Here is a 13,181-nt window from a genome sequence, read left to right as displayed (position 1 = left end):
TATTTGAATCATTATAAAACCAGGCTTATTTCCATTCCATGCCAGCTTGGAAAATCAACAATGGCGGGCATTATAAACAAAGTGGGAATGCAAATTTGAGGGGGAGGAATTATACAAAGTAGAGCGATACTGATGACAATGAGGACAAAATCAGTTGAGCTGTTCCTGAGAGCAATTTCCATTAAAACACCTGATATGATATGAAAGCCTGATTGTTCAAAATTGGTTATTTGTGGGGATAGAAAACATGGGAGCACCAAAAACACAAAATAAATTGAAAAAGTTGAATTTTATGTTATAGGTCCTTTAAAAAGTCCTTCCTTCTCGAAAAAGTCTTTGACTGTAAATCCTCCACCACATATGTTTCTTCTTCTCCTTCAGCTGTTTTACGCGTTTGTTTGTGAATTAAATCTGTTAATTTAGCGAGCTCAATTCAACCCATAGTATCTTGCGCAGAAAGTTTGAAACACCAGTACTGTTTTCTCAATGGACAATATTGTTCCCCAGCGATGGGATACAGGCAAGATGCTAACGTCACCAAAGGCCAGCTAGAGTATCCTGGCACTTGAAAGAAAACGCCCAGCAGGGCAAACTCAAAATCTGATTGGCTAAGGAACCTGTCAATCTCTATATCCAGCCTCACGGTGGAGATGTTTACAAGGAAAGAAATCTCATTGGTTATAAATAAAATAAAATAAAAATCACACCTGTGTGAACCGAGTGGTGAAACTCCCCTCTCTCCCCCCTCCCCCCCCTCCTCTCTCTCTCTCTCTCTGCTCCGTCAGATTAGCTTTATTATGGATATCAATCCGCGTCGCTGAGAACTATTTTTTAGTTATTATTTTGGCTCAGCCTTTCCTTCTTTAGCGAACCTAGACAGTCAGAAGTTGGATTTGCGTCCAGCAGGTGGCAGCCATGTCACATAGTTCTCTCGTTCCAATTTCACACATGCGCACACCACTCGTGCTCACAGGTAAACGGACATTGCTGGATGTAGGAGCGGTTGCACCACTCAAAAAACAAGCACTGTTGTACCTGCACAGAATGGAAGCAGCGCGTCCAGCCTGTCTGAATGAGAGGCAGTGATAGCAGCGAAATAAATACAATATATTTTCGAAAAGGAAATATTTATTATAAAATATAAATGTCTGCACCACTGCTCTATAGTGTATACAATACATACACTTATAGTTTCATGATATAGATATTCCACTGTCATATTCTTAAAGGGACACTTTTACAACCAGAGCTTATTTTAACAGACTTATTGCTTGTGACGTTAACGTTCCGCCAGAACAAATCTAACTAGCAACTGCTTCTGGCGGAATGCTCCGTCTGACAAAGTCACACATCCATGCAGCCTCCCCCCCCCCCCCCCTCTCCACAAGGAGGGGAAGTGCACTGCATTATGGGCATTGTAGGAATTCAGCAATCCAGTCAAACACAGACTTCATTATTTTTCTGGCCATATAGGGTGCGACTTTCAATTTGTGCCACTGTTATGTGTGGTGTTTTAAGCATTATGTTATAATTTAGCTATTGGAAAATAGCAGATCTACAAGCTCATAGCGCGCTACCGAGTGGCGCGCTACGACCTTGTAGGTCTGCTATTTTTGAAAAATCGAAGAACGACTGACATAGAAACATAGCTTTTTCAGAAAACTGTCAGGATGTAGAAGACATTTTTTTAATCTGATCTAAGGTCAGAATGGGTTAAGCTTGCGTATGATTCATGACGACTATTCCTATGCGTTTGATGTGTTACCAGGTTTGTTAGTCTTCATGCTTACTGTGAGTCACTCTGGATCAAGAGCGTCTGCTAAATGCCTAAATTGTAATTATCTTTGAGAGGTGCTCTTTACTGCAGCCGATACCGTTGGATTTTGTGTTTTATAAAGAGCTGGAGAGAGACGAGAGAGACCATGTTTATGAACAAACACTCGCATAGAGAGACGAGAGAGACCATGTTTATGAACAAACACTCAGAGAGACGAGAGAGACCATGTTTATGAACAAACACTCACATAGAGAGACGAGAGAGACCATGTTTATGAACAAACACTCAGAGAGACGAGAGAGACCATGTTTATGAACAAACACTCACATAGAGAGACGAGAGAGACCATGTTTATGAACAAACACTCAGAGAGACGAGAGAGACCATGTTTATGAACAAACACTCAAATACCGTCAGATTGTACTTTAGGAATATTCACCGTATGAAAAGCATACTGTGTGTGTGCATATATATATATATATATATATATAACACACACACACACTCATGTTATTTTTATTCTTACAAAGACGTCACTTACACTCCCTCGGAATTCACCACTGAAACCTAATCTGCTCATTGCAATTTGCTCAAGCCCACACTCAAATTAGCACACACACACACACACACACACACACACACACACACACACACACACACACACACACACACACACACACACACACACACACACACTTTTTGTCTTTTAATGACACAGCTCGCTGCCAGCTGCTCGTTACCTCTGGGGGAGAGAGAGAGAGAGAGAGCCAATTTGCATAAATACAATTGCCATTACCACCATTTACATAAACGCCCCTGACATCATGCACACTTGTTGAATTCCTCTCGTCGGATCTAGAGCCGTCACCGTTACACGTTTAAGATGACGATTCATTGCCACACGAATAATTGAGATTAACAATTTAATTGTCTGTGTTTTTTGAGTGGTGCAACCACTCCAAGGAACAGCAATGTCTGTGTTCACCTATGTGTTGTTCACCTATGTGACGTTAATGAGCACCAGTATAATGAGTACCAGTAGGGGCACTGTTGTGCCAGAAACAGATAGAGGGATAGTGCTGCACTGTTGCCTGCTAATGAGAGAGAGAGAGAGAGAGAGAGAGCGAGAGAGAGGGGTGGGGGAGTGGGGGAGTTGCACCACTCAGTTGTGTCCACCAGGCCGAAGTATGTTTTGCACTCCGTCAGTCCGTCCGTGTGCGAGTCTGTCCGTCTGTTACCAGCTAATGTCCGTCACCGTTAACCCGGTCGATGCTACATTTTGAACACACACTCCCTGGATGCCAACGATGAACCTCTGCCCCAAATTTTCCAGAATGGCCTGTTATAGCGCCACGGCCTACTTTTGAGAAACATTTTTTTTGATATTACTCCTCCAGATGCTGTCCAAAAAGCCCACAAATCGTTACACACTATCTCTATTGTCACGTGTTCAAGACGGATCTGTCCGTTATTTCATATTCCATCCTAATTGGCTAACATTGGCTTTTAGATTTTGCAGGATTGGCCCGTTTTGAACAAAAAGCCTCAAATTAACGGTTAACGGTGCCGGAGATTAGCTGTTAAAACTAATTCAGTGCCACATGACGCCTATGGACGCCTATCCTGTGACAACCTCGTTGCCATGGGCGCCTTTGGACGCCTTTTTGAAAAAGAAAAATGTTTTTGTTTTTGTTTTTTTTTACTTTATCCAGATTTCAAAAATTCCTCTAATCTGGTGTTCAGGTGATGATATTCACATTACATGCACAATTTTATTACAAATTCTTTCTTTTATTTATAATGGACTTCGGTGGCAACGAGGGCCAAAACTGGTATCCACCTGTGGCACTGGATGAGTTTTAACAGACGGAGGACGCACACACACACATGGACTCACACCCACACGGACAGAGAGCAAAACATACTCTCTCCCCATCCCGTCGGCCTGATAGCCCTGAAAAACATGTATATCTACACCAACGCAAAATGAATGCTTATCAACAACAGATACATATCGGCTACTGCCATCGGTTAATGAAAACATTCTTGGCAAATGCTTTCACTTTTGTCCGTCTTGCGCCGGTTCCAATAATTTCACCTCACAATACGAATGCCCCCGGCCGTCCCTCTTAATGTCAGTCTAATTTGCCGATATAGGTGGCCGATATATATCTGCGCATCCCTAATTCTGATCCACCTGCTATTCCCACGCTGCACGGTAAACAGATGGAGTTAGTTTTTTTTTGTGGCATAGGTTGAGCTGTTGGAAGATATATACGGGGGATTTCACACGCACGCTCACCAGCGAGCCAAGACACCTTCACAGTTCACACCCACCCAGAGCACAGTACACAGCCCCCTCTCCCATCTGGAGACTGGTGTGTCGTGCGTGCGTGCATGCGTGCATGTACGTGTGTGTGCTCACATGTTAAGTAAAAAGTATCAATACTGCAATATAGAAATACTCTGTCCGGAATTCAAAATTTACTTGAGTAAAAGTACATAGGTATTGGTATCAAAATGCACTGAAAGTACCAAAAGTAAAAGTACTCATTATGTATGTCCCATTTCAAGTTTTGAAGTTTGAAGTTAATTTTTTTTTGTTTAAATCTTTTGAAAATAGCAGATCTATACAAGCCCACAATGCATTGTGATTGGCAGCTTGTAGACTGGCTATTTTCAAATGGCGAAAGTGGATTAGTGTTGAAGTGGATATCTTTTTTGTAATAATCAAAATCTACAAATTGACTAGTAACTAAAGTTTTCAAATAGGCTATATGCAGTGGACAATGTTTCCCTCTGAGGTGCAGTGGAGTAGAAGTAAAAGTATTGGAAATTGAAAATACTCAAGTAAAGTAGGCCTACAAATACCATACCAAATATCATTATTTTGCTAAGTATGAACATATTCGTACCCCCCCAGCCATGGGACACTAGGGACTTTAAGCAACGACTGTTTTCAGGACAGCTCCGCTATACGCGGAAGTACGGCGGCTGTGACGCAGTCGCCGTAGCTGTCAAAATCGTTAAGCAATCAGCCTCCGGCGATGGCGACATTGATTGCCATGGTGACGCGCGTCCATGCATGTGTCAAACATAAACACATTATTAATATTATTATATATATTTTTTTAAATTATATCTATCGATGAAACCGAACGAAACGGATCAATTAGTCAAACTTCAAGCTTGTCTTAAAGACATAAAGAGTTGGATGAGCCGTAATTACCTACTCCTCAACTCTGACAAAACGGAAATTATCGTGATCGGCCCTAAGCCCCTAAGAGACAAGCTAGCCGATGAGAACTTTTCTCTAGATGGCATTACCTTGGCCTCCAAGGCCACTGTAAAGAATCTGGGAGTTACCTTTGATCAAGATATGTCTTTCAAATCGCACATCAAACAAATCTCAAAGACTGCCTTTTTTCACCTGCGAAACATTGCAAAGGTTAGGCACATCCTATCCAAAATAGACGCAGAAAAACTTGTCCACGCATTTGTTACCTCAAGGCTGGACTACTGCAACTCGCTATTATCAGGCTGCCCAGGTAAGTCTCTGAAAAGCCTACAGCTAGTTCAAAATGCTGCGGCGCGTGTGCTGACAGGTACCAGAAGAAGAGACCATATCACTCCTTCACTGGCCTCTCTACACTGGCTCCCTGTCAAACACAGAATAGAGTTCAAAATTCTTCTTCTTACCTACAAAGCTCTCAATGGTCAGGCACCACAATATCTCAAAGATCTCATTGATCCTTACAAACCAAATAGAACACCAGTGCGTCTACAGTATGCAAAAATGCTTACTGTTCCAAAAATATCAAAAGTTACAATAGGAGGCAGGGCGTTTAGGTCCCAGGCACCTCAGCTGTGGAACCTTCTCCCGGCTTCGGTCCGTGGGGCTGACACGCTCTGCACATTCAAGACTAGGTTGAAAACCTTTCTCTACGACAAAGCCTATAGCTAGAGTTGTCTCCAAGTCTGGCTGGATACCATGGTCGTACATTGTTGTGTGGGTCTGTCTCCCAGCAGTACTTGTAATATACACTATATAGGCTCCAGTAAGGCCTGCCACTAATCCAACATCCGGGGAATCTCTCCCCGGAGTCTCTTTTCGTCCTCCCCGTCGCAGTTCTGTGGACCTCTAATACTAACCCCCAACTGACTGAATGAGCGTGACCGTGGATCAGGCCTCTTCATGGAGCCCACCAGAAGTGTGACCTGGACCCGGCCTCACAGAGCTCGACCAGATGTGGACCAGACCCCTCCACGGAGCCCACCTGTCTATTTCTGTCTATTTCTCTCTCTCTCCCTCTACCCCCCCCCCCCCCCCCCCCCCCCCGACACAGTCGAGGCAGATGGCCGCCCACCCCAGAGTCTGGTTCTGCCTGACGTTCTTTTCTCCTCTCCTAAAAGGGGAGTTTTTCGTTGCCACTGTCGCAAATTCGCAATATTGCTTGCTCTGGGTGGATCTTTGTTGGTTGTAAAGTGTCTTGAGACAACTCGTTGTGATTTGACACTATAATAAAATTGAATTGAATTGAATAGAAACATACAACAACAACGTCGTGCGTCAGCTAACGTGCCGATATTGTTTAATTCTTACATGCGCTAGACATGATCAGCAGTGGAAAGAGGAAGGTGCTGGAGCTATCTGTTTTATTCTAAAACCGTTTTAATAAGCATGGTTAATATGACATATGATGGTATTAGTGTTATTTCTTCATTCAGAACATGCCAACACATTACACAGCATAAGAGAGGTGATGGAGCAATCGGTGTAAATGTATGACAGCTATAATTTCAATAAACATGGTTATGACATGGCGTTGTAGACACTACGTGTAAGTGTAGGTTATGCCGTAGTAGAAAGGGCTGCGACGGAGAGCAGGTTTATGTATCGAGACACTGATCCATTTCCGGATGCCGGAGCCGACTGCCGTATCCGTCGTTGCTTAAAGTCGCTATTATCTGCTTAAGTGCGAACAAATTGGAACCCCACTTCCAACTGTGTTCCAAAAAGAAACAAATCATCCTGGCGTTCCTGTCAGGGTGAGTCTTTCAAATTTGATACAGACCGTTTCTGGATAAAATTTCATTCATTCTGAAAATGCCGGGACAACGCTCCACACGTCCTAAACTTCTTCTCCCTTCTGGCTCCAAAACTCATGGAATGCACTTCCCATTGCAGTCAGAACTACAGCCTCACTGCCAATCTTCCACGGTAGTCTGAAGACCCACCTCTTCAGACTACATCTTAGCCCGTAGCACTTGCCCTAGCCCCGACGACCTTACAGGTGTATGGGCCTCAACTTATGTAACTTAGATATAATATTATGAAGACATAGCACTCTATAGCGTATACACATAGTTTCATTATATTCCACTGTTCCACGGATGTTAGGTTCTTAGCTTACGTATGATTCTTGAGGACTACATTTTGTATGTACTTTTTTATACCATGTGCCGTTCTTGCTCACTGTAAATCTCTCTGTTTTAAACCCATTCTGGACGGGAACCCCTGTTGGTGTTTTAAGCATTATGTTATACTAACCATTGAAAAATAGCAGATCTGCAATTTTTGAAAAATCATGAAAATGTGGCACAAATATTTGATTATATATTCTTTCAGAGCCAACGTTTTCAACTAAAATCTTTGCTTCTGGGGGGAGGGTCCCTGGAACAACATATTTTCAGGTGGCGGTCGGCGGCCAAATACATACAATTCTGGGGGTCCTTGACATGAAAATGTTTGAGAATGACTGACATAGAAACATAGGTTTCTTTTTCAGAAAACTGTCAGGATTTGCAAGGCATTTGTAGAATCTAAATGGGTTAAGAGCGTCTGATAAATGCCTAAATTGTAAATTGTACACAGTATAAATTCTATTACGTAGAAACGCCACTTCAAATATGGACTCAAACGATGCAGCTCAGAGCTGTCAGACAAGTGCCCTTTTCATCAACGGAAATTACAGGGGGAGAGAGAGAGAGAGAGAGAGAGAGAGAGAGAGAGAGAGAGTGTACATATAGGATATAACCTAGTCATACACTGTTGCTTTCTAATCCTGTTCCCACTCTCTCCACCTCCTCTGTGACGAAGTGCTGTGCCCATCCCCTTCTGAGAGAGAGAGAGAGAGAGAGAGAGAGAGAGAGAGAGAGAGAGAGAGAGGTTGCAGAGCTGCACAGAGAAGGCAGTTCTTAGCGCTCTGCTCTCGGGCGGTCAGACTCTCGGTGAAGACCTCTCTCTGACTCTCACACTCGCTGGCTTGGAGTTCACACACCGGCGCGGCACGCTGACAAGAGAACTACTCTATTTTATTATTTTCATTGTTTTTCTTTAGTACACGAAAGCGAGCACACTCACAAACACACACACACACAAAGAAAGCACGCGCTCTCCCAACTTTGAGGAGGAGGAGGGAGGCAAGGTGTGGAATGGAATGGAAGCTCAGTAGCATGGAGAGTGAAGTGAGACAGATCAACCCAGACCTGCTGCAGCCCAGCAAGAGCTTCAAGAAGACCTCGCAGGTAAGGACTCCAGTCCTGGACTCACTGTGTCCGCTCCACACTTTCATTTACTCGCTCTCGTCTCGCAATTTATTTGACTCTGTCTCGTGCCCTCGTCTCGAGTTCTCCTTTTTTCTTTCTCGTCCTTAATTTGACTCGTTGGACCTGACTCAGTAAGGGACTCGGGACTCGGGACCCCCCCCAACGAGTCCACTCGAACTCACGAGTTACTGCAATCCATTCACATTGACATTATGACTCCATTCACATTGATATTATGAGTCCATTCACATTGATATTATGACTCCATTCACGTTGATATTATGAGTCCATTCACATTGACATTATGACTCCAATCACATTGATATTATGAGTCCATTCACATTGATATTATGGGGAGTCCATTCATAATGTTAATGTGTATGGACTCCTCATAATATCAATGTGAATGGACTCCTCATAATATCAATGTGAATGGACTCCTCATAATGTTAATGTGAATGGACTCCTCATAATATTAATGTTAATGGACTCCTCATAATATCAATGTGAATAGACTCCTCATAATATTAATGTGAATGGACTCCTCATAATATTAATGATAATGGACTCCTCATAATATCAATGTGAATGGACTCCTCATAATATTAATGTTAATGGACTCCTCATAATATCAATGTGAATGGACTCCTCATAATGTTAATGTGAATGGACTCCTCATAATATTAATGTTAATGGACTCCTCATAATATTAATGTTAATGGACTCCTCATAATATCAATGTGAATGGACTCCTCATAATATTAATGTTAATGGACTCCTCATAATATCAATGTTAATGGACTCCTCATAATATTAATGTGAATGGACTCCTCATAATATCAATGTGAATGGACTCCTCATAATATAAATGTGAATGGACTGTTTACTTCTGTCGCTCAGCAACCAGAGCAATACAGAATCAATAAATATATAAATGACGTCAAAAGATTATCTTGGCGTCAAAAGACTTATTGTTAACTACTGTAGTTAACTGTATTAATTGCTGTTAACTCTGATATAAACTATGAACTATAATAACTGTAGTTTACTCTGATATTAACTGTATTAACAGGGGACCATCACCCTGAACGTGGGGGGCTTCCTGTATGCGGCCCACCGCTCCACGCTGCTCAAACACCCGGGCTCCTTGCTGGAGGAGCTGGCGAGCGGCAGGAAGGCCGTGACGCACACGGACGCCATGGGCCACACCTTCATCGACCGCGACGGCCCCGCCTTCCGCCACGTGCTCAACTTCCTGCGCGCCGGCGAGCTGCAGCTGCCCGACGACTTCCGCGAGTCGGCGCTGCTGCGCCGCGAGGCCGACTTCTACCGCCTGGGGGCGCTGTCGGACGCCGTGGCCGAGTGGGCGCAGCAGAGGACGGCGCAGCGCGACCCTGCCTTCCTGGAGATGACGGACAGCCACGAGCGATCGCAGGTTAGAGAGAGATGCGCGGTCGTTGAAATGTATTATGCGACCGAGATGCATGTAAAAGGGATTGCGACATAAAAAGTAATTATTATAATTAATGTAATTATTTTTAGGTTTTCTCATTTGCTCAATTGCACCCAAAAAACCCTGAACTTTTAACATTCAGTACATTTTCTGTGGGGTTTTCTGGCTCAAACCGATTTTCCTGGGGGGGTTTCTTTGCAGCTCAAAGGGCTTCACAGACACAGAGAAAATCCCAGACCACATAAAATCCACTGAATGTTCAGGTTGTTTGGGTGTAATTGAGGTAAAAAAAAATAACCTATAAGAAAAAGCGAAAGATTTTAAATTATGAAAATTAATGTCATGAAACCTTTAAATAACAGGGTTTCTCCCTATAAATCAATCATTTCCGTAGTAAGAGATTCAAAATGTCTAAATCTAGTCAACCAGGCCTGCATCAGTAGGCGACGCAATTTAGGCATTTAGCAAGGAAACATACCGTTACTGTTCCTACTATACATTAACGACATGAGTGCCGCCTGTAATTGCAAATTGTTCCCGTTTCCCGACTACTCAGCACTCCTGATATCGGGAGAAGACCAAAAGCAGGTTGAAGAGGCTCTCGGTACAGAACTCACGGAAATACGAATTCGAAACTCTCATTGCATCTTGGTAAAATGGAATCCATCCTTTTCGGGTCCAACCGTTCCCTTAAATGTACATATCTTTTAAGGTCCAAGTTGACAACATTGTAATCTCTAGCAAAGGAGAGGTCACATATCTAGGCTGTATCCTTGACAATAAGATGACAGGTGAAAGCATGGGCGATCAAAAGAGTAAATCAAAGGACAACATTCCTGGGCAGAATGTTCTCTTTTGTCAACAAAAGGGCTCTCAGGACTTTAGCTGGAGCACTCATACTGCCCATCTTCGACTATGCTTGCACATCCTGGTTCACAAACATCTCAATGGCACAGAAGAATAAGCTCCAAATCTTCCAAAACAAACTAATTCGACTTCTTCTAGGCGTGGGACCAATGACCCACCTACATGCAGAGCATCTGGATAGCATAGGCTGGCTCCGGGTATAGAAGACAGGTCAAACAATTGAAAATAGGTCTGACATTCAAAATTGCCCTAGTGCCGATTTACTTCAATCAATCAAAAGCAGACACTCTTAATCCAGAGCGATGTACAGTGAGCAAGAACACCACATGGTAATACCTCAAATTCATAAAACAAGATAAGGAAGCAAAGAACCAACCAGAAGCATTAGCAGTACATGAACAGTGAAGTATACACTATAGAGTGTTGCGTCTACACAAAATGCTAGTTACATAAGTTGAGCCTTCCATACGCCTGTAAGGTCGTCGGGGCAAGTGCTACGGGCTAAGATGGAGTCTTGAAGAAGACTACGGTGAAGAAGATTGGGAGTGAGTCTGCAGTTCTGAATGCGATGGGAAGTCCATTCCATAGTTTAGATCGGGAGTGAGTATGCAGTTCTGACTGCAGTGGGAAGTGCATTCCATAGTTTTAGAGCCAGACATTATGTTGATTCCCTTGCCCTATTGGCTCATACTGGGACATGTGACGTTGATCCCATCCCCCTATAGGCTCATCCTGTAGGACAAATATGTATGTGCGACTGTGCGTGCACGCATCCGCCTGGGTGAAGGCAGACTGCTGGACGAGCGCTGGCGCTTTTGCATGGGGGGGGGGGGGGGGGGGGGTGGGGGGGTCAGATCACCATATGGAATGAATTCTGTATATATTGGGCCAAATATGGAGCGTGTCTTGAGTCTACAGGGTTTGATGAGGTAAGATCAACATAAGGAATGTCTGAACGGGTCAGCTCCATATATGGAGATGGAGGCGGAAATGCAGGTGCATAGTAATAACCGCATGAAAGAAATATCGTAATGCCAAGTATCATGATGCTGCTTGAAAAAACCACAGATATTACACATTTTCCATATCGCCCCTCCCTAACCTCTACCCCCCCTCCCCCCCTACAGGGCCTCAAGGTGTACTGCAGCGACCCCGCCTTCATCACCAAGGTCAAGGGTCGCCTCGTGCAGATCTCCAAGAGCCGCCTGGACGGCTTCCCCGAGGAGTTCGAGGTGTCGTCCAACGTGATCCAGTTCCGCCACTTCATCCGCTCCGAGCCGGGGTCGCGCCTCGTGCTGAAGGAGGACAGCACCTTCCTGTGCACGCTGGACACGCTCAAGCTGGAGACCGTCATGCTGGCGCTGCGCGCCGGCTACACGCTCATCACCTCGCTGGACAGCAGCAAGGGCAGCGTCACGCATGCAGAGGCCCTGCACTTTGTCAAGTAGTAGCGACGTCCCCTTATCGTTCACTAAACTCACCCCACACAGCTACTGCCGTTGTCCTGCGACGTCCCCTTATCATTCAATAAACTCACACCACACAGCTACTGCTGTTGTCCTGCGACGTCCCCTTATCATTCACTAAACTCACCCCACACAGCTACTGCTGTTGTCCTGCGACATCCCCTTATCATTCACTAAACTCACCCCACACAGCTACTGCTGTTGTCCTGCGACGTCCCCTTATCATTCACTAAACTCACCCCACACAGCTACTGCTGTTGTCCTGCGACGTCCCCTTATCATTCACTAAACTCACCCCACACAGCTACTGCTGTTGTCCTGCGACATCCCCTTATCATTCACTAAACTCACCCCACACAGCTACTGCTGTTGTCCTGCGACGTCCCCTTATCATTTACTAAACTCACCCCACACAGCTACTGCTGTTGTCCTGAGACGTCCCCTTATCATTCACTAAACTCACCCCACACAGCTACTGCTGTTGTCCTGCGACGTCCCCTTATCATTCACTAAACTCACCCCACACAGCTACTGCTGTTGTCCTGCGACGTCCCCTTATAATTTATTATTCACTAAACTCAACGGTCCCAGCCAGTTTTCTTTTGTACTACAGAATCTGACAGTGTACTACTGAATCGTTTACTTTTTACCGTAGGTTTGGACTCTCGAGTCTCGAACAGTGAGAAGCATGGCGCTGGCTGATGACGTATCAGCAACAACGTGGCTACGTAACAGTTGATGTTATGAAATGCAAGTCAAGCAGCCTCTGTCCAGACTGAGTAGCGAAGTGACAATTCATAATCACGGAACACAGCGATTCAGGCTGGAAACAACGATAAGGGACATGGGCTTGCGTGGGCATGCAACTGGCAACAGACCTTTAAAGATGTTTAAATAGTACGACACACACGACACGCGCTCGACCCATGCGCTCATGGTTTACAGATTTTAGGTCCTTTCAGATGGGCATCGATTAACGTAGACATTGTCGCCTGGATCACAAACAGGTCTGCTCCAGGTCTGCTCATGAGGGGCGTGACAACGCAAGCGCAAAAAAAGTAATAAAGAA

General features: G+C 44.3%; 1 protein-coding gene across 1 annotated transcript; it reads left to right on the top strand.

Annotated features, from left to right (window-relative positions):
• Positions 1-8,200: 8,200 nt before the first annotated feature.
• kctd4 (potassium channel tetramerization domain containing 4) lies at positions 8,201-12,094 on the top strand (the record flags this gene model as incomplete). Its single annotated transcript, XM_083777495.1, has 3 exons — positions 8,201-8,305; positions 9,399-9,761; positions 11,774-12,094. The coding sequence occupies exons 1-3, from the start codon at positions 8,213-8,215 to the stop codon at positions 12,092-12,094; spliced, it is 777 nt and encodes a 258-aa protein (XP_083633621.1). The 5' UTR covers positions 8,201-8,212.
• Between the last annotated feature and the right edge of the window lie 1,087 nt (positions 12,095-13,181).

Source organism: Protomyctophum parallelum (assembly GCF_964188405.1).
Source record: "Protomyctophum parallelum genome assembly, chromosome: 11".
Taxonomy (NCBI): Eukaryota; Metazoa; Chordata; class Actinopteri; order Myctophiformes; family Myctophidae; genus Protomyctophum; species Protomyctophum parallelum.
Note: the sequence above shows the minus strand (reverse complement) of the source record. Positions and strands in the feature narration are given on the sequence as shown.